Source organism: Gopherus flavomarginatus, chromosome 5 (assembly GCF_025201925.1).
Source record: "Gopherus flavomarginatus isolate rGopFla2 chromosome 5, rGopFla2.mat.asm, whole genome shotgun sequence".
Classification (NCBI taxonomy): Eukaryota; Metazoa; Chordata; order Testudines; family Testudinidae; genus Gopherus; species Gopherus flavomarginatus.
This window is the reverse complement of record NC_066621.1, coordinates 22,382,491-22,406,530: the sequence shown is the minus strand read 5'-3', so window position 1 is coordinate 22,406,530 and position 24,040 is coordinate 22,382,491. Positions and strand designations below refer to the sequence as shown.

General features: G+C 48.9%; 1 protein-coding gene across 1 annotated transcript in view; it reads right to left on the bottom strand.

Annotated features, from left to right (window-relative positions):
- The window catches only part of PKP1 (plakophilin 1), a 68,112-nt gene extending 49,059 nt beyond the window's left edge, over nt 1-19,053 (bottom strand). Inside the window, exons 1-3 of the mRNA XM_050956170.1 lie at nt 18,943-19,053; nt 18,337-18,553; nt 1,042-1,286 (exon numbers count right to left, since the gene is read on the bottom strand). Of these exons, the coding sequence (XP_050812127.1) occupies nt 1,042-1,243 (202 nt within the window). The 5' untranslated portion in view covers nt 1,244-1,286; nt 18,337-18,553; nt 18,943-19,053. The remainder of the gene's footprint in view (nt 1-1,041; nt 1,287-18,336; nt 18,554-18,942) is intronic.
- Nucleotides 19,054-24,040: the final 4,987 nt, after the last annotated feature.

Genomic DNA, 24,040 nt, shown 5'->3' with positions numbered 1-24,040 from the left:
CATCTCTGCCACAGACTTGCTCTGTAACCACGGCTGAGTCACTTTGCTTCTTGTACCTCACTAACTCTGTCTGTAAATTGTGAGCAATGCTGCTCACCTGCTTTTCAGTCAGGTTCAGAAAAGCACTTTGAGCTCAGGTGCAAAGTTGCAGTAATGAGCGGGGAGAGATGATCTTCACCTTCCAAATGTGATGGGGATTCCTAGTCCTCCTTCACCTCCTCTTAGGTGCTAAGCAATCGACAGAGCAGCAATTGCTAGAGCAAACCAGCCATAGACCCAGAATGTAGCCTGTGATTTACAAGGTGCTGGCTCTCCACCACTCTAAACTCCTTAGCACGCCTGAGCTGCCCTGTATAAAAACAGCACGTTTGGCTAGCTACACTGAGCCTAGCAGAGACGTTACAGGAAACATGTGTTGGGCTGCTCACGGTCAGCGTTCCTAAACCTAGACTAGAGGAGGAGGAAGCCACCCAAAGGGCACAAAGCTGTGAGCCCAGATACAGAGCAGGTCATAAGACATTTGGCAAATAATCCAATTGGCAGGGAAATACGCAGAGGAAAACAGATCACTGTCTGGGAAGCGAAACACTATTTAGAGTCAGGGAACAAAGAGTTAATAATGCTTTGCACCTTTCATCTGATGCTGTCAAGGCACATCTTGAAGATACACTAACTATACCTCACAGCAAGCCACGAGAAGGGGATGATGGCCACTTTACATATGGGGAAATGGCAGCACAGAGCAGGTAAAGTCACTGGCTCAGAATCACACAGCAACAGAGACAGGGATTGACCCCAGAGGTCCTGACGCCGAGTCCTGTGCTAGCCCTTCCAGATTTCCTGCCATTTCTTCTGGACAGAGAAATCCCAGCAGGCAACTCCAGAGAAACGGGCCAGCTTGTCAGTTATAGACAAAACCCAGAACCAAAATAGCCTAGATTACAAAGATCCCAAATACAAACCCACTGTGGGTTCTGAGGCAGCCCAGGGAGGGGGAATGTGAATCCCTTGCTACTTGGCAGGCAGCAGCTGGGGTTTTACCTCGGTTGGAGCGCCCAAGGCTCGACGACTGAGAGGACTTTTGCTTCTGCCGTTTCACCGTCATCATCACCTGCTCCTGGACCCTCTGTTTTCCCGTGCCTCTAGTTTTCAGCTTGTGATCTGAGGGCAAGGCCAATGTAGAGCTGGCCTGGTCTTGGAAACACTCATAAGCCAGGGCTGTTTTCAGAGGAGAGTGAAGCATGGCTGCAGATAGAGCGAGTGGACTGGAGCTTCACCTGACTGCACTTGAGAAAACACAATGGTAACAATTCTTGAGCTGGGGTTAAACCTCAAGAATCCCTCCTTGCCATACGTCCCTCTGCTGCTGGCTTCTCTGTGCTCCTTCCCCTGGCTCTCTGGCTGGGGTGTGAGCCGGCACGCCCTCCGTCAGACGGGATATACAGCCCCCTGCCTGCACACACCCACTCAGAGCACAGCGCGCTCAGCTCAGGTGCTGCAGGGCAGGCAGGTTTACTGCTGACCTCGATGCGATTGCGCTTTTTAAGCTCATTACATAAATGCACCAGGCAGTAGAGAAGTGAGAGCAGGCCGATGGAGCGGGAGAGGAATAGACTCGGGAAACTTCATCCTTGGAGTGTCAGCTTCCAGTTCCCCTTTGCAGATTCATTGCCAGCTGTGTGTCTAGGTAGAAAACTACCCAGCATGACTGTCCTCCTCCCCAGCAATGGATCACTGGGCCCTTCCCCATGCAGCCTGCTCCCTCCCTTCTTTGCTTTGAGGTTTTTTTCTTTTCCCTAGTGCGAACTGGATCAGAATCCAGCACCAGCACCAACAGCCTAGGGGACAGGCGGTCTCTCTGTGGGCATTTCTATGCTGCATTGTAAATCCAGGTCTGCTAGAGCATCCGTGCTGCATTGTAAACCTGGCTTTCAACTGCTGGACTCAGGTCTCTCAGCCGGGCAAACGCATCCATACTGCGCTATGCTGAACTTCTGACTCGGGTCTGCGGCTTGCAGCAGAGTCTCAGCAGGACTCAGGCTCTGACCCACCCACACAGCAGGGCCCACAGGCACAAGTCCAGAGGGGTTCTGGCCCAAGTCAGACTGATTTCTGCATGGACTGTAGCGGGGTTTGGGCTCAAACTGGAGTTTGAGCTGCCTGGGTTGACAGCGCAGCACAATTTCAGGAAGAATGCCTTTCACTATGTATGTACAGCTCCTAGCACAATAAGGCTCTGTGCTCGGCTAGGGCCTCTAGACTTTAGTACTGCTACTGGAGAACCACGGGGAGCCCTACCCAAAGACAGACCCCTCCAGAGTCAGAACTGGTCATACTTCTGCTCTTCATTCCATGCACTTGACAGGAAAATTCAGAGGACCCTCGCCCGGATCCTCAGAGGTCTGTAGGTGCCTAATTCCCATTGAAAGTAATGGGAGTTAGCCCTTTGAGGACCTGGGCTCTACTTCCACTCCCACATGAGGATGGCCTACAGCTTCTCACTAAGAAAATCAAATTCAGGTACCGGATACATGCATAAGAAGCAGAGCTGGTCAGAAAATTTAGGGGTGGGGGAAGTTGATATTAAAAAATTGAAAATTTCAACCCAAAAGTACCAAAACCCATTCCCTCCCCACCAAATTTTTCAGCTTTGAGTTTGTCAGTTTTCCAACCACAAATATAAACATTCTTGGGGAACCAGACTCTTCCTGAAACCATGTTTGTTTGGTCAAAAGCCTAATTTTCCAGCCCTAACAAACAAGTGCAGCCGTAGGAAAGCGAGTGTGAAACAGACAAACTCAGAAGCAGGCCGAGGCACTAATTAGGATAGGTGTAGGCACAGGTACCGCTGAGTACAGGTGCAAGGCTCAGACACGCTTCAAGAGGAACAAGCTCCTCTGCATTTCTGTACAGAGATCCTTATAATGCAGAAACCTTACATGCTACATACTGAGGCTTCTCCTTATTGGACCTCAGTGGCAGAGAGGGTCAGTGATCTGGTTTTGCATGGCTGGAGGGCTAACTTGAAGTGCTGGCTAGGGTCACACAAGGTTGATAGGCTTTGTACAGAGACGTGAGGAAAACAAGGAGAGGACCTGGTCACCATTTCGTTCTGCCCTGTTTCACGCCTCCCTGAAACATTTTGTGAAAACAGTAAGTTGACTAGGGTGACCATGTGTCCCATTTTGGCTGGGACAGTCCCCTTTTTCAGCTCTGTCTCAGCCGTCCCTACAGTTTTGCCAAAACTGGGCACTTCTCCCAGCTGCAAGGCAGAGTGGAGAGCAGGGGTGTCATGGTATAATTCCCCACTCTGAACCTTAGCGTCCAAAAGATGGGGTACCAGCATGAATTCCTCTAAGCTCAATTACCAGCTTAGTACTTGTAGTGCTGCCACCAACCAGGAATTCCAGTGCCTGGTACACTCTGGTCCCCCCAAAACCTTGTCCGGGGACCCCCAAGACCCAGACCCTCTGGATCTTAACACAAGGAAAGTAAACCCTTTCCCCCCGTTGCCTCTCCCAGGCTTCCTCTCCCTGGGTTACCCTGGAAGATCACTGTGATTCAAACTCCTTGAAGCTTAAAACAGAGAGGAAAATCCACCTTCCCCCTCCTTCTCTCTTCCCCTCCCAGATTCTCCCTGAGAGAGAAAGTAATCCTAACACAGAGAGAAATTAGCCTCTCTCTCCCCCTTCCCTCCTTTCTTCCCACCAATTCCCTGGTGAATCCAGACCCCGTCCCCTGGGGTCTCACACCAGAATAAAAAAAACAATCAGGTTCTTAAACAAGAAAAGCTCTTAATTAAAGAAAGAACAAAGGTAAAAATTATCTTTGTAAATTTAAGATGGAATATGTTACAGAGTCTTTCAGCTATAGACACTGGGAATACCCTCCCAGCCTAAGTATTCAAGTACAAATTAAAATCCTTTCAGGAAAATATAAATTTGAACTCCTTCCAGCCAAATACACATTTGCAAATAAAGAAAACAACCATATGCCTAACTCGCTTTATCTACCTAGGACTCACTATTCTGAACTTATAAGAGCCTGTATCAGAGAGATTGGAGAGAAACCTGGTTGCACATCTGGTCCCTCTGAGCCCCCAGATTGAACAGCCAAACACTAACAGCACAGCACAAAAACTTTCCCCTCTCAAGATTTGGAAGTATCCTGTCCCCTGATTGGTCCTCTGGTCAGGTGACGGCCCGGCTCACTGATCTTGTTAACCCTTTACAGGCAAAAGAGAGATGAAGTACTTCTGTTCTATTAACTCTTACTTATTTGTTTATGACAAGGGGTGTCAGCTGAAGGCGGCGCTGCCCGCCAGCAGGAGTGGAGAAATGTGTTGCTGGTGGGCAGCACTGCTTGGAGAGCTGATCCGCTCCCCCCCCCCCCCCCAGGTGGCGCGGAGCTCAGGAGATCAGCTCCAGTTGCAGGTGGCACAAGGGGTTAGCCCCAGCCATGGGCGGCACAGGGGTGGGGGGGTCAGCCTCAACCTCAGGAAGCATGGGGAGGGCAATTCTGGCAATCTCGGGGGGGGGCATGGCTTGGGTGAGCCCCAGCCATCCCGTTTTTACTTTAATAAATAAGGTCCCCTTAAATTTGACTGCAAAAGTGCCACAAATTTCACGCTTTTATGACGCCAGGATCAATGTCAAAACAGCAAGAAAATATGGCAATGTTCATACTTAGAGCACTTCAAGTGTAGCGACGAGAATTTCACCCACTTTTCTTCTCACTTTAGTCCCTAGTCGCTCACTTGTCCAGGGCACCACAAAGTTAATTACCATTCTTCGCTAAAGAGAGGCTCAAGTCAGAACAGTAGGAGGCAGCTGCAGTAGGTTAAAATCGAGAAGGATCAGCTGTGTGTGGTCCCAGGACTGGAACAGTAGACAGTTGCATATCAGGACTAGAGAGAGGACTGGAAGAGCTGGAGGTGGGAAAAGAAAAAATAGCAGGGGGCCGTGCAGGATTGGGGTGCATTACATTACTACCTGGAGGTAGACTTGTCTCATTTCCATCTAGTGCTATTTCAGTCTGTGAGCTCGCACATCCAGCTACAAAATGAAAGTGAAATGTGCTGCCCTATTTCTTGTACCGACGGAGAAGTGACAATGGCAGGTAACTCTGCAATTATTACATTGATGAGAAGCTGGCGACGTCAGACAGCTTCCGAACAATGCAATACGCTGCCCTTGCAAACCAACAAGGCCAGTTCCATGCAGGCATGGTACACTCTGTGCTTGTCACAGTGCAGAAACAGCCAAATGTTTATCAGATCAACACAGTCCCGATCATCTGCTGCAGAGTAATGCAAATGTTACTACACGCAGGCCTCTGCTTTATTTCATAACCTCAGCAAAACTGCCTACCGGGGCTGTCGAATTTAAATAGGGAAGATTTCAAAAAGTGATGGACCAGATCCTCGTACGGGGTAACCTACGCTGGCAGAGCATCCGCCAACCAAACCAAAGAGTGTGGTTTTTAAGACTCTTACTGGAAAGGACCAAGGTCATCAAAATCCTTTAGCATCTTAGGCCTGGTCTACACTACGCGTTTAAACCGATTTTAGCAGCGTTAAACCGATTTAACGCTGTACCCGTCCACATAACGAGGCCCTTTATATCGATATAAAGGGCTCTTTAAACCGGTTTCTGTACTCCTCCCCAACAAGAGGAGTAGCGCTAAAATCGGTATTACCATATCAGATTAGGGTTAGTGTGGCCGCAAATCAACGGTATTGGCCTCCAGGCAGTATCCCACAGTGCACCATTGTGACCGCTCTGGACAGCAATCTGAACTCAGATGCACTGGCCAGGTAAACAGGAAAAGCCCCACGAACTTTTGAATTGCATCTCCTGTTTGCCCAGCGTGGAGCTCTGATCAGCACGGGTGGCGATGCAGTCCCAAATCCAAAAAGAGCTCCAGCATGGACCATACGGGAGATACAGGAACTGATCACTGTATGGGGAGATAAATCTGTTCTATCAGAGCTCCGTTACAGAAGACAAAATGCCAAAGTGTTTGGAAAAAAAATCTCCAGGCTACACAGTGCTGTGTGACAAGCGTAACGGAAAGCCAAAGAATCAAATGGACGCTCATGCAGGGAGGGAGGGGGTGGGTACTGAGGACTCTAGCTATCCAACAGTCCCCAGCAGTCTCCGAAAAGTATATGCATTCTTGGCTGAGCTCCCAATGCCTGTAGGTTCAAACACATTGTTCGGCGTGGTTCAGGGTATAACTCACAATTTACTCCCTCCCCCCCCCACGTGAAAGAAAAGGGAAAAAAATCGTTTCTTGACTTTTTTTTTAATGTCACCCTATGTGTACTGAATGCTGCTGATAGACATGATGCTGCGGCAGTAAAGAGCAGTATCCGCTCCTCTTCCCTCCCTGGTGGCAAACAGTACAATATGCTTGATAGCTACTGAATACTCCTGGCTGGCCTCAGGTGAGGCCAGCCGGGGGGGGCGCCTGGGTAAAAATAGGAATGATTCCTGGTCATTCCCAGTAGATGGTACAGAACGGCTGGTAACAGTCCTCATCATAGCAACTGGGGGCTGAGTTTCAATCAGCCCCCTCCCTTTCATGTGTAAAGAAAAGATTCTGTACTGCCTGGACTATCATAGCAGCTGGAGGCTGGGCTCCTCTCCCCCACACTGCTTAATGTCCTGCCTGGACTATCATAGCAGCTGGAGGCTACCTCCCCCTCATTTTATCTCACTAACAAGTCACTGTTTCTTATTCCTGCATTCTTTATAACTTCATGACACAAATGGGGGGGGACACTACCATGGTAGCCCAGGAAGGTTGGGGAAGAGGGAAGCAACAGGTGGGGTTGTTGCAGGGACACCCCCCGTGAATGGCATGCAGCTCATCATTTCTGCGGGATCTAACACAGAGCGGCTGTGCTCTCTGGTTCTCTGATACACTGGTTCTCTAGTACACTTGCCCCATATTCTAGGCAGGACTGACTATTTTTAGATACCATAAAGGAGGGATTGACTCGGGGAGTCATTCCCAGTTTTGCCTTTGCGCCCCCGGCCGACCTCAGCCAGGGGCACCCATGATAGCAGCAGAAGGTACAGAATGACAGATAACCATCATCTCATTGCCAATTTACAATGGCAGCAGACGGTATAGAACAACTGATAACCATCTCTGCTATCATGCAAAAGCAAATGAATGCTGCTGTGTAGCACCGCAGTATCGCCTCTGTCAGCGGCATCCAGTACACATATGGTGACAGTAAAAAAAAATGCTGAACGGACTCCATGGTTGCCATGCTATGGTGTCTGCCAGACCAATCCAGGGGAAAAGGGCGCGAAATGATTGTCTGCCGTTGCTTTCCCGGAGGAAGGAATGAGTGACGACATTTACCCAGAACCACCCGCGACAATGATTTTTGCCCCATCAGGCACTGGGATCTCAACCCAGAATTCCAAGGGGCGGGGGAGACTGCGGGAACTATGGGATAGCTACGAAATAGCTAGCCACAGTGCAATGCTCCAGAAATTGACACTAGCCTCGGACCATGGATGCACACCACCGAATTAATGTGCTTAGTGTGGCCGCGTGCACTCGACTTTATACAATCTGTTTTACAACACCGGTTTATGTAAAATCAGAATAATCCCGTAGTGTAGACACACCCTTAAACAAAGGAGCATCCTTGCAGCTCAGGGAAGAATGGCAGGTCTGGCCGGCCTTAGGGGCGCCATCTGCACTGTTACACAGGAGAGACAACGCTGAAGGTGTGGAGACCTAACCCCAGACTTGCTGCAGTGTCTTGTCAACAAGCAGGGTGCAAACCCAGCATCTGTAACTATCATTAAGCAAAGTGCCCTTCTGCTGTACGGGGGTGGAGCACACAATTCTCTAAGGCAGCAAAGGGGGGGGCAGACAGGGAGCAAGAGCTTAGGATGTGAGCGATGGAAATCTGGCGCGTGAAAAAGCAGCCACTGGCCAGCTCCAAACAAGGTGCTAGCACTGATGGATGCTTTCACACACAGCAGCAGAACATGATAATGCCATGAGTCACCGCTCCACACCCCGCAGACTAAGGGCGACACACCTTGTGTATCTGGCCTGTTCAAAGCATTTTTGTTCTGAGTTTCTGGGATTCTTGCCAAACCGCTGATTACAATCAAAGAGCTCGCTGGCCCGATACTGCTCCCAAAATGCTGCAGACCTCTCTGTTGGAACTTGTCAAGCGCTCCTGAATTGACAGTGCCTACACTCTCGGGTATCTTCCCGGAGAAAGAACAGCTGACCGGAAATCTAGCCCTCCACCAGATTTCCAGCATCAGCTCCTGACCGCATGTGATGTTTCATGAAAGGCCTTTTCCTCCCTGACACAATGCTGCCATGGCATGTGGATCTGCAGAAGGAGCTGGCTGGATGGCTTCACAGCCAAGCCCAGCCCAGCAGTATATCTAGGTGGGATTTTGACTCCTAATGACATGCCACAGCATTGAGGCACATAATATTAGAATAGCCCCTCCTATGGCACTGAGACAGAGAAGGCTTGGCAGGGGGGGAGGGGCACTGGGAGTGTCTGAGACAGCCTCCTCAACATTGCTTCTGCTTCCAGTGAGCCTCCTTGAATCTCCCACCACCCCAGCCTGTTCCCTTTCACCCTTCTGTCAGCAAGGCCTTGAGGGAGCCAGCAGCTGCATCCTCCTTTCTCTGGCAACTCCAATCCCAAGCAGGGCCATTGAAAGCAGAGCAGAGACAGTTGCTTTGCCCTCAGACCTGGTGCTATCACATCTGGGAGGAGTGACTGCAGGATAAACCCTGCTCAGGCCCTGCAGCCTGGCTGGGGGAGTGAGACAGATGCTACACGGCATGCCTAGAACAGGGCCCAGTGTGCTGGATTCAGTACAGACACCAAGTCCCTGCCCCAAGGAGCTCACACTCCAAACAGACAAGACAGAGAGGAATGTTCTCATCCCATTTTTCAGCTGGGGAGGTGAGGCCTGGGGAGATTAAGTGTCTTGGCCAAGGTCACATAGAAAGTCCGTGGCAGAGCAGGGAATTGAACCAAGGTCACCTGAGTCCTGGGCTAGCCACAGGGCAGCTCCTCCATCTGCCACTGGTATTTACAAGCTATAAAAGCTGGAGATCTTCCTGTGGCTCTGAGGTTTTGCAAAGTTTGGGTTAGTTTTTACAAATTTGCACCTTAGAAATATCAATTTTATGCCAACAGTATCTCTGTGAGCCTGAGAAAAAAGTGAATGTTCACATTCTCCATAGTTATTAACCAACTGGCTACAAGTGCAACAGGTATTTATTGCCACTGGGACAAAGACTTCAGGCCTCTCAGAGGCCAGCTCCTGCCTAAACCCAGCTCAACTGGCAAGCATCACAATTTCTTCGTAAGTGACAGGATTTCGGCTGGGCTGCGGCCCATACTGCAATGATGTGAGAAACTCCAGCCCTTTGTGAATTCCATCCCCGCCTAGGGAAACCCCTCTCATTGGCCACTTCCCCCACTGTCCCACCTCCTGGGGCAGAGCAGGCTATCTGGGCTCCTGCAGGAAGCAGGCAAGGCTCCCACCTCCTTCTCACCCCATCCCCAAGGATTGGCACCGTTCTCACAGAGAGGGGGAGCAGAAAGTGCTCAGCGCAGTTCCTCCATCCTACACCCCCAACACCACACAGCCTGGGAAAGGGGCCCCACTGCAGCCCCATGAGCCTGAGAGAGGGGATGAAGGACACCCAGAGGAACAGAGATGAAGCTAGGAATGAGGAAGATGACAGAACGGATATGAGGACAGGATTGATTTGGAGGTTGGGAGACAGATTTAATTGCTGGGCAGGGAGCAGACAGATATAGGGTGAGAGCTCCTGCTGCGGAACCCACAATCACTGCACCCAATAAATTTGGGAGAGTGGGTGACACTGTCACTCACACACCGGGGACGGGCAGGAGGGTTCAGCAACTGAGACACAAAAGGCAAAAAACAAAACCCCCAAACGATCTCTTTTTTAATAACAAAAGCTGACCGTTTTGAGGGTCAATCTCGTGATTTGCTGGGCTCTGACTCACGATTTTTGAACCGCTGGGGTTGGTGGCACAACCAACTGCAGCTAAACAGAGGAAAGGATTTTTACATCTTTCTCTCTTTGTTCTTCAAACAAAGGGTGGGGATGGATACCTCAGTGGTTTGAGTGTTGGCCTGCTAAACCCAGGGTTGTGAGTTCAATCCTTAAGGAGGCCATTTGAGGATTTAGTTGAGGATTGGTCCTGCTTTGAGCAGGGGTGGGACCTGATGACCTCCTGAGGTCCCTTCCAACCCTAATAAATCTATGATTCCTCTACTTTCAGTAGTCTATGCTCCTCTCTATGGGCTTCATTAGGGTCAGGTTCCAGTTGTTGAAGGATCCCTGTGGGTTCAAATAACTTCTTGTCCCCTGCCATTCAACTGGGCTGGGTGCGTTTCTTGCTCTCCTGCTTCTTTTCTTTCCCAGGGCAGCTCCCTAGGGGTTCTGGGACTCGCTCAGAGTTGCCTGGGTAGCCTCCATGCTGAATCTGAGGATTCCAACGGCCTCGCTTTTGACTGGGGGGCATTTTCGAGGCAATTCCTCAGCGCCTGACTCCGAGGGGGGATTTTCCATTTCAGGCAGAAACTCAAGCCTGGATGGCAACAAACTGCCTGAGCTGGACCTCTGACCCTGCCACAGCTGGTCTGATGCTGTTTGTTTCCACAAGAGTCACCTGCGGCACTTCGTTCGGTCAGCTGAGCCGTGGAGCGAGCCTAAGGAGATGGGCTGGCTGGAGCAGGTCTGGTTTTTCCCTCACAGCACGAGATGGTGACCTTTACATGGCTGTAGGGCAGCATGGCTGGGTTACCACAGTGCAATCTCTATAGGGCAGCCTATGATACAGTGACAGTCTCTGCAGCTGCTATGAAGTTCAGTGCAGCAGCACAATTGCTAGTGGTGGGCAGAGGGTGTTCTGCCTAGCCCCTGCCCTGGGACCTCATCTCCTGGCCTGAGGGCTCTGCACCACCCTGCTCCACTGAACTGCAGCTGCTGCTTCAACCTGCCTGTCAAGCATGGCCCTGTTAGGTAATAAAGCAAGTCCTCACTCACCTCTCCAGCACCCGAGTTCGTGCGGAGTTGGTATGGGGCACACAATTCTGTCAGAGACCAGACACCAATGCGTTGATCAACGGGCTCACACTATCCTTAGCTCTAAAAAGCTTTAGATTAAGTGTGGCCCCTTTATTAGGGGTGAGCATCAATATTTATACACAGAAGTAAACAAAGTGATTAACAAAAGATAAAGGTCATGCATAATTAATCAAGATTTTACAGGAAAAGCAAGTTAACAAGTAAATGCATAGAGATAAAGGCTAATGGCTACCAGGGAAAGGGGGTGTCATGAGTAGTTTGCAGGTCAGTGCTTTGTTCAAAAGGGTTCAGGAAGGATTATGCAGAGACAGTCAGTCTGGGTGTGTTTTGGCTCCCCAAAGTTCACCAAAAGTTTAGACCCAACATTCCTCCATTTGTAGCTTTGAGATAACTATTAATCAAAAAGCTACACCCTATTTCAAGATCTCAAGGGCCGCTTGGCAATTTCAGCCTGGGCCAATTCGAAGAGAGTAAGGCTTTTAGCTGAAGTGGGAAAAGAATAAACTGACTTACATGAGTTTATGAGGGAGGGGACACACTGAATACAGCAACACAGTATTATAAGGACTACTATGGCCCCAACAACACCCACCAAGAGTTTTTTTTAACCCACCCAAATCCGGGCAGCCAATTCCATAAGGCTCCCCACCAATCATAAGGTGGCTGGCCAGAGGAGTAGTTTTTAGCCATTTCCCTTAGGTGTTTGGTACGTTGAAAAGTGTCAGAGTAGGTGTCATTTACAAAAACACAGCATTCTTCATAAGCAGAAAATAAACTAAAAAAGCATAAAAAAAACATACAGTTGTCAGAATAAAGGGTCCTCTCATTTTTTTCGAGTCAATTTAAGTCTAATGTCTGAGAGAGGTAAGCTGGTCCACTGGTCGAAGGCAGTGTCCTCAGTGGTGACAAGAGCTGCTGGTCCGTCACTGTGGTCCACTACGGCTGGCTTGACGTGGGAGTGGTGGATCCAAGATTTGCGTCCTTCCAGGAACACTGCAGTCTGGGTTGTCAAAAGAACCTGGTGGGGTCCAGTAAACCTTGGCTGGAGGGTGTCGTCACGAACGAACTTTTTGGCCCAGACGAAGTCCCCTGGTTGGAACGGGTGGATCTGTTCCTCCAGCGGCACGGTCTGGGAAAACTGCGAGGCTTTCCAAAGGGTACGGAGGCGAGCCTGTAGGGAGAGAAACTGACACGCGGTTAAATGATCCCCTCCCAATAGTGAAACATCAGCACGTGGTAGCGCCCCGCCTTTGAAAGGGGGGTGTCCATAGAGCAGTTCAAAGGCGGATAATCCCAATGCGCGGGTTGGGCGAGTACGAAGGTGAAACAGGACCAAGGGAAGTACCTGAGGCCACTTTAATCCTGTTTCCTGACAGTATTTAGCCAATGTAAACTTAAGTTCCCTATTCATACGCTCAACTTTCCCGCTAGACTGGGGGTGGTAGGGTGTATGAAAGGAGTGTGAAATGCCCAGTCCTTGTTCTAAACGGCCAAGGACATGACCAGTAAAGTGAGGTCCGCGATCTGAGTCGAGCACAAGAGGGATGCCAAAACGGGGTACAATGTCTCTAAGGAGAATCTTCGCCACTGTGGCAGCAGTACAATTAGCAGTAGGAAAAGCTTCGACCCAGGAAGTCAGAGGGCAAACCAAAACAAGGAGGTGCTTTTTTCCAAAAGCCTTTGGCATATCTGCAAAGTCAATTTGAAGATGTTGAAATGGAGCAGCAGGCGGAGGTTTTCCACCCTTAATTTTGTTAAGAGATGGAGCAGGTCCATTACGCTGACATGTGCTGCATGCTTTCACTATTGATAGGCAATAGGGTTGAATGCCTGGAGCATACCAAAAGCGAGCGATGGTGTTCACGAGGGCGTGCGTGCCGTAGTGACCCCCTTTATCATGGTGCCAGCGAACTGCCACGGGGTATGTGGAGCGAGGGAGGCAGGCTCGGCCATCTGGCATAAGCCAGGTCCCTTTGACCAGAGTGGCCCCGAGGCTCTCCCACGATTGTAGTTCAGCAGCGGGTACTGGTACGGGGTGCGGTGGAGTAAAGGAGGAGGCTGCAATAGCCAATGTGGGCATGGCTAAAGGTAAGGTGGCAGCCTTCTTAGCGGAGGCGTCAGCCAGGGCATTCCCACGTGTAACGGGGCTACTATCTTTAGTATGGGCCCGGCAGTGAACTACAGCCAGGACAGAGGGTTTTTGGAGGGCGTCCAAAAGCTTGTGGATGAGGGGGAGGTGCTGAATGGGTTTACCGGCAGCTGTCTGGAAACCTCGAAACTTCCAGAGGTGGATATGACAATGCACAACTCCAAAAGCATATTTGCTATCAGTAAAAATGGTAACGGTCTTACCAGCGGCCAACTGGCAAGCTCGGGCCAGGGCATAGAGTTCAGCGGCTTGGGCTCCCCAGTTGCCTGGCAGTGAGGCGGCCTCTTGAATGTCCCATTCAGAGGTGACAGCATAACCAGTGAAACGCTTGCCATCAACATAGAAGGAGCTTCCGTCCGAGAAGAGGATGCAATCGGGGTTGTCCAGTGGCACGTCAAACAGGTTGTCTCTTATCTGTAAGATGCTGTAAACTACTTCCACACAGTCGTGCTGATCCTGGAGGACTGGCAGGTCAGGAAGCAAGGTAGCTGGATTAAGGGGTCCACACCTTTCAAAAATTAGGTTAGTGTCTTCTAAGAGTTCGGCCTCTAGCTGTTGCTGACGATGGGCCGAAAAGACTTGGGTTGTGCCCCTACGCAGAAGGGCTGACAAGGCATGAGAGGTCCAAACCGTAGTAAAATGACCCAGGGTTAGGCTCTTTGCCTTTGTGATCAGCAGGGCAGCTGCTGCCAGAGTTCGGGTGCAGGATGGGGTTCCCTGAGCGACAGGGTCGATTTGCTGAGAGTAAAAAGCAAGCGGGAAATGGTGGGGCCCGCTCAGCTGGGTAAGGACACCACTAGCAATTCCGCCCCTCTCGTGGACAAAAAGGTGAAAGGGTTTGCTGTAATTGGGGGGGCGGAGAGACATGGAGGAGGCCACACTGTCCTTGAGTAACTGAAAGGCTTGAATAGTGTCCGGGGACCACTGCAAAGGGTCAGGAGCAAGGTTAGCAGTGAGTCGGTGGAGCGGTTTGCTTAACTCCCCGCAGGACGGCAACCAGGGGCGACAGAAGCCAATTAATCCTAAGAAACCTCGAAGTTGTTTCTTGGTGTTCGGTAGAGGGCAGTTTTGAATAGTCTTTATGCGGGCTGGGTCCATCTGTCTTCCCTCTGGGGTTAACAGGAAGCCCAGATATTGGACCTTTTGTGAGACCCACTGAATCTTTTTAGGGTCTACCTTGTGGCCTCTGGTGTGTAGGTATAATAAAAGTGCCTTACCATCGATGCGGAGGGCAGCTTTTTCGCGATTACCTAATAGGATGTCATCTACGTATAGGACCAATGTGGATCCCTGCGGACTGGTGAAACCTTCCAAGTCGTGGCGGAGGCACTGGCTGAAAATCGTGGGGCTGTCTCTGTAGCCTTGAGGAAGTTGTTGCCAGACATAACTTTGTCCCTCCCAGGTGAAACCAAAGAGATACTGAGAGTCTGGGTGCACAGGAATGCTGAAAAAAGCTGATTTTAAGTCAATAACAGTGAACCACTCAGCATCCCAGGGGATTTGGCTGATGATAGTAGCTGGGTCAGGAACTACTGCATGAAGAGGGACCACATACTGATTAACAACTCGTAGATCCTGTACAAAGCGCCAACGAACAGGGTCTCCGTCCTTTTTAGGAGGCTTTTTGACAGGCTGTATAGGGGTGTTACAGGGAGTGCGCTGAGGGCGGACTAGCTTTTGTGCAATGAATCCCTCGATAATGGGGCGGATGCCCTCCCGGGCTTCCAGCGACAGGGGGTATTGAGGGACTGACGGGGGGGTTAAGGAAGGCTTCACCTGAATCCTTACGGGCTCTGCCGAAAGGAGCAGGCCAACATCAGTGTCAGAAATTCCCCAGAGGGTTGAAGGCAAGTCAGTGAGGTCAGGGGAGAGAGAGGGGGGTGTTTCCCAATTACCCTGAGTAGGGGCCGAATCTCCTAACACTGTCATCAATAATCCTACCCCTTCAGGAGTGCAGGTTAAAGTAGCCTCAAGCTTACAGAGTAAATCCCGGCCCATCAAAGGGATCGGACAAGCTGGGGAAAAAAGAAAACGGTGAGGAAAACATTTATCAGCATAAATAACATTCAAAGGCAAAGTGAGTCCCAGAGACTGTGGGTTGCCCTCCACCCCAGTCGCAGTTTTAACCTCAGAGGATAGCCAGGGAGAGGGGGCATGATTTAAAAGAGAGAAAGTAGCCCCAGTATCAATGAGGAAAGAGACAGGCAGTCCCTGGACTGAAAGGGTTAAACGAGGCTCGTTGCTGGGAGGGGAGAAAGTGAGAAAGGAGCCGGCTAAAGACATTAAGGAAATAAGACCATCACATTGTTTGTCTTCGCCCCCGGGGTACCGTCATTGAGGAGGCTGTGTTTGCTGCGGCTGCTGCTGTTTCCCGTAGTTGATCCAGGCCTGGGGAATGGGCTGAGCTGGTGGTGCACCTGTAAAGGCATCTCTCTAACTATACTTTTATTACTCGCAAGAGATTTGACGGGGACATCCTCTGGGCTATCCTCAGGGGGGGGCATGCACCCTGCTGTATCTGTTTGGACATTAGCCTAGTAACTACTCCTCCCGAGGTTTGCCCCTCCATTTCCTCCTCATCCTTCTGCAGAAATTCCAATTTGGGATTCTGCAGATTCCCCTCTGCTACATGGAGAGAGTCCCCCTGCGGAGGAATAGGGGCAGGTGCAGAGGGGACCAGCTGACGAGTCAAAACACGCCGTGGTCTACACCCTTCATCGAAATAACCTGGAGGGGGTTCACTCTCGGGAGAGTACCTGACTGCCATAATTTTTAAAGATTTCCACAGCTCTGCTGCTGTGTCCCAACAAAACCAGTAACATAACTGTCCCGGATGGTCTTTTTCGATCTGGCTCTTTACTCCTCTTAAGGCAGCCTGTTCGAAAGAGCCATACGAAGGCCACCTCATCTCCGGGTCGGCCAATACCGCGGTATACCCAGTCCAATTCCTTACACATAGTGTGTACAACTTCTTCCTAGACATTCCTGTCTGTACTGGGAGTTTCCCTTCGTTCCATAACTTATTTACAATCCCCAATGGACTCTCAAGAGGCACGCTAGTCCCTTGACCCATGGTGTCTGACAGGAGCCCTCCAACTGGCGTTTACCCTGCTGTCCAATACACGACCCCTCAATATTGAATTGGCTGGGAGAAATCTCCTGTGGCGCCTTGCCAATTCATATATGAGTGGTCTGACCACTGGACAGAGGTACCGCACCAGAAGGAATCCCGGACGAGCCCCCAAATTGTTAGGTAATAAAGCAAGTCCTCACTCACCTCTCCAGCACCCGAGTTCGTGCGGAGTTGGTATGGGGCACACAATTCTGTCAGAGACCAGACACCAATGCGTTGATCAACGGGCTCACACTATCCTTAGCTCTAAAAAGCTTTAGATTAAGTGTGGCCCCTTTATTAGGGGTGAGCATCAATATTTATACACAGAAGTAAACAAAGTGATTAACAAAAGATAAAGGTCATGCATAATCAATCAAGATTTTACAGGAAAAGCAAGTTAACAAGTAAATGCATAGAGATAAAGGCTAATGGCTACCAGGGAAAGGGGGTGTCATGAGTAGTTTGCAGGTCAGTGCTTTGTTCAAAAGGGTTCAGGAAGGATTATGCAGAGACAGTCAGTCTGGGTGTGTTTTGGCTCCCCAAAGTTCACCAAAAGTTTAGACCCAACAGCCCTGCTCCCTTCTCTACTTATGTTCAGCCATGGCTGCCAACAGGTGTGCGGACTGAGTTACCAATGAGTTCTTAACTCCCCAAGCCCCATCTGAACTACCGCCTCCTCCACTCACCCTTCCCCACTCACCCAGACAGGCCTGGGTTTTTAGCTTGCCTGGATCAAAACACGTGTATCCATAACCATGCCCTGCTGTCTCACGTGGAGTGGGAGTGTCCCACTGCTGCCCATTGATGAGCATGTGTCTCCCCTCCCCCCCATGCCTGATTCACGGATGATATGACTCTTACTGACCCAACTTGTGAGCAGTGGCTCAGGCCATAGCAGCTCATGGTTTTAGCTCTAGAGATCCCCACTTCGGCCCCTGGTGTGTCAGCTTCCTGAGTTTCTGAGGCCAACCACAGCTTAAATCCCAAATGATCCATCCCCCTACAACTTATATGACAGCCCCCATTATGGCCAACACAGTGGGGACTGAACTAGGGATCTCCAGAGCCAAGAGCACAAGCTGCTACAACTCAAGCTAAAGCTCCCTCCCCGGGCCTGTAACAGAACCTCACCTCTCTCCACAGCTGAGCAGGGACACCTATTTTAAAAGAGGCCAAACTACCTTTTAATCTGATAAAGCTTTTGACACGGCACAACAATCTGCTTGAATTATTTACCAGTTCATTGTCCCTGCTGTGTTAACAGCAGTAAGTCTCTTGCTGCGAGGCACCTAAAATGCACCAGGTGCCAGGCAGCACGATGTTCTGTTATCCTTAGATCTACTACTGTGCTTGATGCTCTAAGAATGCTAGAAAGGCAAACCCATCCCCAAGAGTCAGCCCCCAAGAAGGTTCCATAGTGAGGAATCAGGCCTGGGATGGGGATAGCTTAGATACAGAGAACATGCTGCCTTCCTGGTCCTGAGCTAACAAGGGCGCCAGACATCCTGAAGACTGCCCACTGACTGTAATCCACGTAGGAACAAATTGACATCAGAAAGATCAGCTAGAAACAAGGATCACAGTAGGGACCTGGGAAGAGAACTGAAGCCAAGGTTGAATTAGGTGATCTTGGAAAATCTTCCAGTGAAGGAGAGAGAGAGAGAAGACTGCTACTAAAGACCAAGTCACGAGGGTGCTGAAGTCATGGAACACTGGAGGCAGGTGTGATGAGACGCTGCAGGTGTAGATGCTCTCCAGCAGGAATACCAAACAGAGCTGGCCAAGCATTTTCCATCCAACAATGCAGATTGGACAAAACCAAGACTTTTCATGGGAACATATTAGTATTAATGAAGCTTCTGTGAAACTAGAAAAATTTTGCTAGTAAAAGTATGTAACAGAACACTGAGAAGAGAGAATTAGTAATAATACTCACATATATCACTTTGTATCCATAGGTCTCCAATTGCTTTATAAAAGGTGGATAATTGTCTTATCTCCTCCTTCCGGATAGGGAAAACTGAGGCACTGAAGGCAAGTGACTTGTCCAAAATTACACAGCGAGTCTTCTTTGAAGCTTGGAACAGCACTCACCAGGCCTGATCCCAACTCTCCATTCCAATGACTGAACCATGTCAAAGAAATAGCTCCCACTGCACATGTGCATAGCAAGCAGGCATTCTCAGAACCATAGAAATGAAGGGCTGGAAGAGACCTTGTGAGGTCGTCTAGTCCAGCCCACTGCACTGAGGCAGGACCAAGTAAACCTGTACCATCCCTGACACACATTTATCCAAGCAGGTCTCAACCCTTCCCACCCCCTCACCCCACAATGATGTGGGTTAGTATTCCGGGGATTCTTCCAGCTTGTGTTACCCTATTGATCAAAAGACTATGAGGTCACATACCTAATATTGTTGACACAGAACACAACTCCACCTCTTCTTCCAGCCTCATCAATCCATCAGGGATTCCGGGTTTCATGCAGTACTGCGCTACGTCATAATCGCCATCATTTAGTATCACCTCTAGATCATCTCACCTTTTCCCCTGGCTGTTGTGCACAGCCTCTTGAATATGCTCCTTCCTCTTCTTATTTCAGAGAAAATCCATCATCTTCTCCCTTGGGCTGTTGGAAACACCTTCCAGAGAGAGACAGTCCCCAGGCTAATGACACAGGTGTACAATCAGTCAAGAACAGCACATCTCTTTGCTACTGGAAGAGGGGATGAGGGCAGCTCCTCTCCTGCTTCAGGTGCAGTTTCCCTCTCTTCCCAAGGCAAGCGGACTGGCTGGAAGGAGCCACACACTTTAGGAGCTGAGTGTGGATGTGCCATACTCCCTCTCTCCCAGAACAGTAACTCTGTTATAATATTTACCAGGCTGCAACGCTACAGACAGACCATGAAGAGCACGGAGGTGAAGTTCTTTGGCTAGAATAAATTGAATGGAAAACAAAGAAATGACAGTCACTCAAAGGGGACTAAGCTAAAGCAACCCACAGCTGCTTTACTTCTGAACGAAAGCCTCTGTACAGGTGTTTAATGCACTTTAACTTCACACCTTTAGTTAATTCAGCTTAATTTGCCTGTATCCCATAACAGGAGTGTCAGGGTAAGACACGGGAGGGAATTGTCCTGCTCTGCTTGGCACTGGGGAGGCCTCAGCTGGAGTACCGAGTCCAAATCTGGGCACCACGCTTAAGGAAAGATGTGGCCACACTGGAGAGAGTCCAGGAGGAGATCAGCAAAATTGATAAAAGGTTCTGAAAACCTGCCCTATGAGAAAAGGTTAAAAAAAAATGGGCCTGTTTAATAAGAAAAGACAGCTGAGGGAGGACCTTGATATGTTAAGGGGTCTTATTAAGAGGACAGTGATCGATTGTTCTCCATGTCCACTGAAGGTAGGACAAGAAATAATTGGCTTACTCTGCAACAAGGGAGATTTAGGTTAGATATTAGGGAAAAAATTGTAACTCTAAGGGTTGTTCAGCTCTGGAATAGGCTTTCAAAGGGAGGTTGCAGAATCCCCATCCCTGGGGGCTTTTAAGACCTGTTTGGACAAATACGTGTCAGGGATGGTCTAGGTTCAGTTGGTCCTGCCTCAGCACATGTGGCTGGACTATATGACCCTAAATGTCTCTTCCAGCCCAACATTTTTATGATTCTGTGAGTGCCGGCTTGACATTCACATATGCAGTGGGTGCTATTCATTTAACATGGTTCAGTGGATAGGATAGAGGGTTGAGAACTAGGACTGGTGGCTTCTATTCCAAGCTTTGAAGCTGACTAGCTGTGTAATCGTGGGTAAATCACTTGACTTTAGTTCCTCAGTTTTCCCCCTCTGGAAAGAAGAGATCTTATCTACCTTCATAAAGTAATTTGAGACCTATGGATAAGTGATGTGTGTTGAGTATTACTAACCTTCTCTTCTCAGTATTTCGTTATATACTTTTACTAGCAAAATTTTTCCATCTGTTTTGACAGACAATTGAGTTTTTAACTATGTGAAGTTTTTCAGGAAAAGGGTCTGCTTTCCACAGAACATTTCAGCTTTCTGGGGGGAAAAGGAACATCCAAAACGGAAACAATTCGATTTAGAAATGCAGCCGTAGTGCCTCATGGGAGTGGAAGTTTTGAGTCCTTGCACTCCCATTCTCCTGTATGGAGGGACTTCCCCAGCCAGACTACATCTGCCATGATGCACCATCGCTTCCCTGTAGAGGAGAGATCTATCATAGGATATGTAGTTCACGCAGGGACCCCAGCCTATGGAGAAGAATGGGAGCATGAGGAAATTTAACTTCAGCTCTCATGAAGCCCCCTGGCAGCGTTTCCAAAATGAAAATTTCAGTCAAGAGTTCAAGTTTTAATTTTTTGTCAAAAAATTGGAAAATTTTCCAGGGGAAGGAGATGTTTTCTGACCAGATCTAACTTTTAGCTTGCAAGCTCCTTCATACCCCTTGTCTTCGTATATATTGGACAATGAATATCAACACCCACTAATCCCATTTGCCTGTTCTCCTTCACAGGTTGTAAGTAACTATAGTTTGCTTCTAAGTGCCAAGCCAAGAGAGCCCAGAAAGGCAGGATGCAGCAGCTCAGGTGCATGTCACAGAACGCTGCCATTCTATTGGTGCTCCTGCATCACTGTGGCTTGACATGAAAAAGATCCCAGTGCATGTGTGGAGTGGTATGGAACATTTCACAGAAGTCCCACTGAAAGTATAATTTGTCCTTGCACGTCAGATGGCAGGTAGACAGCAAGAGCCAAATACAGCCTGGGCATAAGCAGGCACAACTCAATTAGAGTCACTTATGCCAGGACCGAATTTGATGGTAGGGCTTTAGGAAAGCCCAGCATACTTTCAGCCATGCAGAGAGGGAGGGGGAACCTTGGGGGAGATGTTATGTAATGGCTTAGCAACGTACACCCCAGTATGACACAACTTGACAAAGTGATGCAACAGGGGGTGAGAGTTATGGAGCAATAACCTAATCAGGAGTGAGGCCGAGAGCTCCAGGTGCACATTGTGCTCAACTCATGAGTGTAGGTTTTTGTGTGATGATCCTTGCTGGGGGTCCAGATCACATGTAGGTCATTTGGATACTGGTGATAGCTCGTGCAGGGGCATGACTAGGCATGCCAACCTGGTAACCATGTAGTCTAGGCATTGGAAAGGTCTCACACCTCCTTCCACAAGAAGGAGTCACTCCCCTTAGAACTCTTCCTGTGGCAATTTTCATTTGGTGCCTGGGGACTGCACAGACAATCCAAGATGTTTTTGGAAAGTGTAGGGGACAGTTTCCTGGTGCAAGTTCTGGAGGAACCAACTAGGGGCAGAGCTCTTGCAAGGGAAGCAAAAGTGGATGGGAACCTAGGAGGCAGTGACCATGAGATGGTCAAATTCAGGATCCTTACATAAGGAAGAAAGGAGAACAACAGAATACAGACCCTGGACATCGGAAAAGCAGACTTTGACTCCCTCAGGGAACTGATGGGCAGGATCCCTTGGGAGAATGACATGAGGGGAAAGGAGTCCAGGAGAGCTGGCTGTATTTTAAAGAATCCTTATTGAGGCTGCAGGAAAAAAACATCCCCATATGTAGAAAGAATAGTAAATATGGCAGGTGACCAGCTTGACTTAACAGTGAAATCCTTGCTGATCTTAAATACAAAAAAGAAGCTTACAAGAAGTGGAAGATTGGACAAAGGACCAGGGAGGACTATAAAAAATATTGCTCAAACATGCAGGAGCGAAATCAGGAAGGCCAAATCACACTTGGAGTTACAGCTAGCAAAGGATTTTAAGAGTAACAAGAAGGGTTTCTTCAGGTATGTTAGCAACAAGAAGAAATTCAAGGAAAGTGTGGGCCCCTTACTGAATGCAGGAGGCAACCTAGTGACAGAGGATATGGAGAAAGCTAATGTACTCAATGCTTTTTTTGCCTCTGTCTTCACGAACAAGGTCAGCTCCCAGACTACTGTCCTGGGCAGCACAGTATGGGGAGGTGACCATCCCTCTGGGGAGAAAGAAGTGGTTTAGGACTACTTAGAAAAGCTAGATGAGCACAAGTCTATGGGGTCAGATGTGCTGCATCTGAGGGTGCTAAAGGAGTTGGCGGATGTGATTGCAGAGCCATTGGCCTCCCTCTTTGAAAACTCATGGTGATCTGGGGATGTGTTATTCCTTGACTTCAGCAAAGCTTTTGATACAGTCTTCCACAGTATTCTTTCTGGCAAGTTAAAGTAGTATGGACTTGATGAATGAACTATAAGGTGCACAGAAAGCTGGCTAGATCATTAAGCTAAACAGGTAGTGATCAATGGCTCCATGTATAGTTGGCAGCTGGGATCAAGCCGAGTGCCCCAAGAGTTGGTCCTGGGGCTGGTTTTGTTCATTAACAATCTGGAGGATGGCGTGAATTGCAAGTTTTCAGATGACACTAAACTAGGAGGAGTGGTAGATATGCTGGAAGGTAGGGATAGGATGCAGAGGGACTGAGACAAATTAGAGGATTGGGCCAAAAGAAATCTGAGGAGGTTCAACAAGGAAAAAAGCAGAATCTCGCTCTTAGGACAGAAGAATCCCGTGCACTGCTACAGACTAGGGACCGAGTGGCTAGGCAACAGTTCTGCAGAAAAGGACCTAGGAGTTACAGTGGATGAGAAGCTGGATATGAGACAGCAGTGCACCTTTGGTGCCAAGAAGGCTAAAGGCATTTTGGGCTGTATAAGTAGGAGCATTGTCAGCTGATCAAGGGACGTGATCATTCCCCTCTATTCGGCATTGGTGAGGCCTCATCTGGAGTACTGTGTCCAGTTTTGGTCCCCCACTACAGAAAGGATGTGGACAAATTGGAGCACATAACTTCTGAGGGGAGGCTGAGGGAACTGGGGTTATTTAGTCTGCAGAAGAGAAGAATGATGGGGGATTTGATAGCTGCTTTCAACTACCTGAAAGGGGGTTCCAAAAAGGATGGATCTAGACTGTTCTCAGTGGTACCAGATGACAGAATGAGGAGCAATGGTCTCAAGTTGCAGTGGGGGAGGTTTAGGTTGGGTATTAGGAAAAACTTTTTCAGTAGGAGAGTGGTGAAGCACTGGAATGGGATCCCTAGGGGAGGTGGTGGAATCTCCTTCCTTAGAGGTTTTCAAGGTCAGGCTTGACATAGCATGATTTAGTTGGAGATTGGTCCTGCTTTGAGTAGGGGGTTGGACTAGATGACCTCCCGAGGTCCCTTCCAATCCTGATATTCTATGAGTCTATGACTGTTGTATTAATTTAGATGGACCAAAGGTGTTAACATTAAACAGTGTTAAATTGTGGGGTTCCGCATACAGAGACCGCAGTCTGCTTAGTACCATGGCAAACAGACGATCAAAAATTCTCTTACCTTTTATTAAAAAGATACATAAAAGAAAAACTTAATACTTTACATTTCAAATGCTTTAAGTAAGGCTTTCATCTAAACAGCTGGAGAGTTTTTACGAAGGAAAATCCCTGGGGTGACAGTCTCTTAGATGGCAATAACTGTCCATTTTGGAGAAAAGAAGCTTGCTCCAGTAGCCTCCTTCTGTTCTTCCATATTCTCCTTCTCAAGCCTCTTATTTTTTGGGTCCTTAAAAGGAGCATTGGG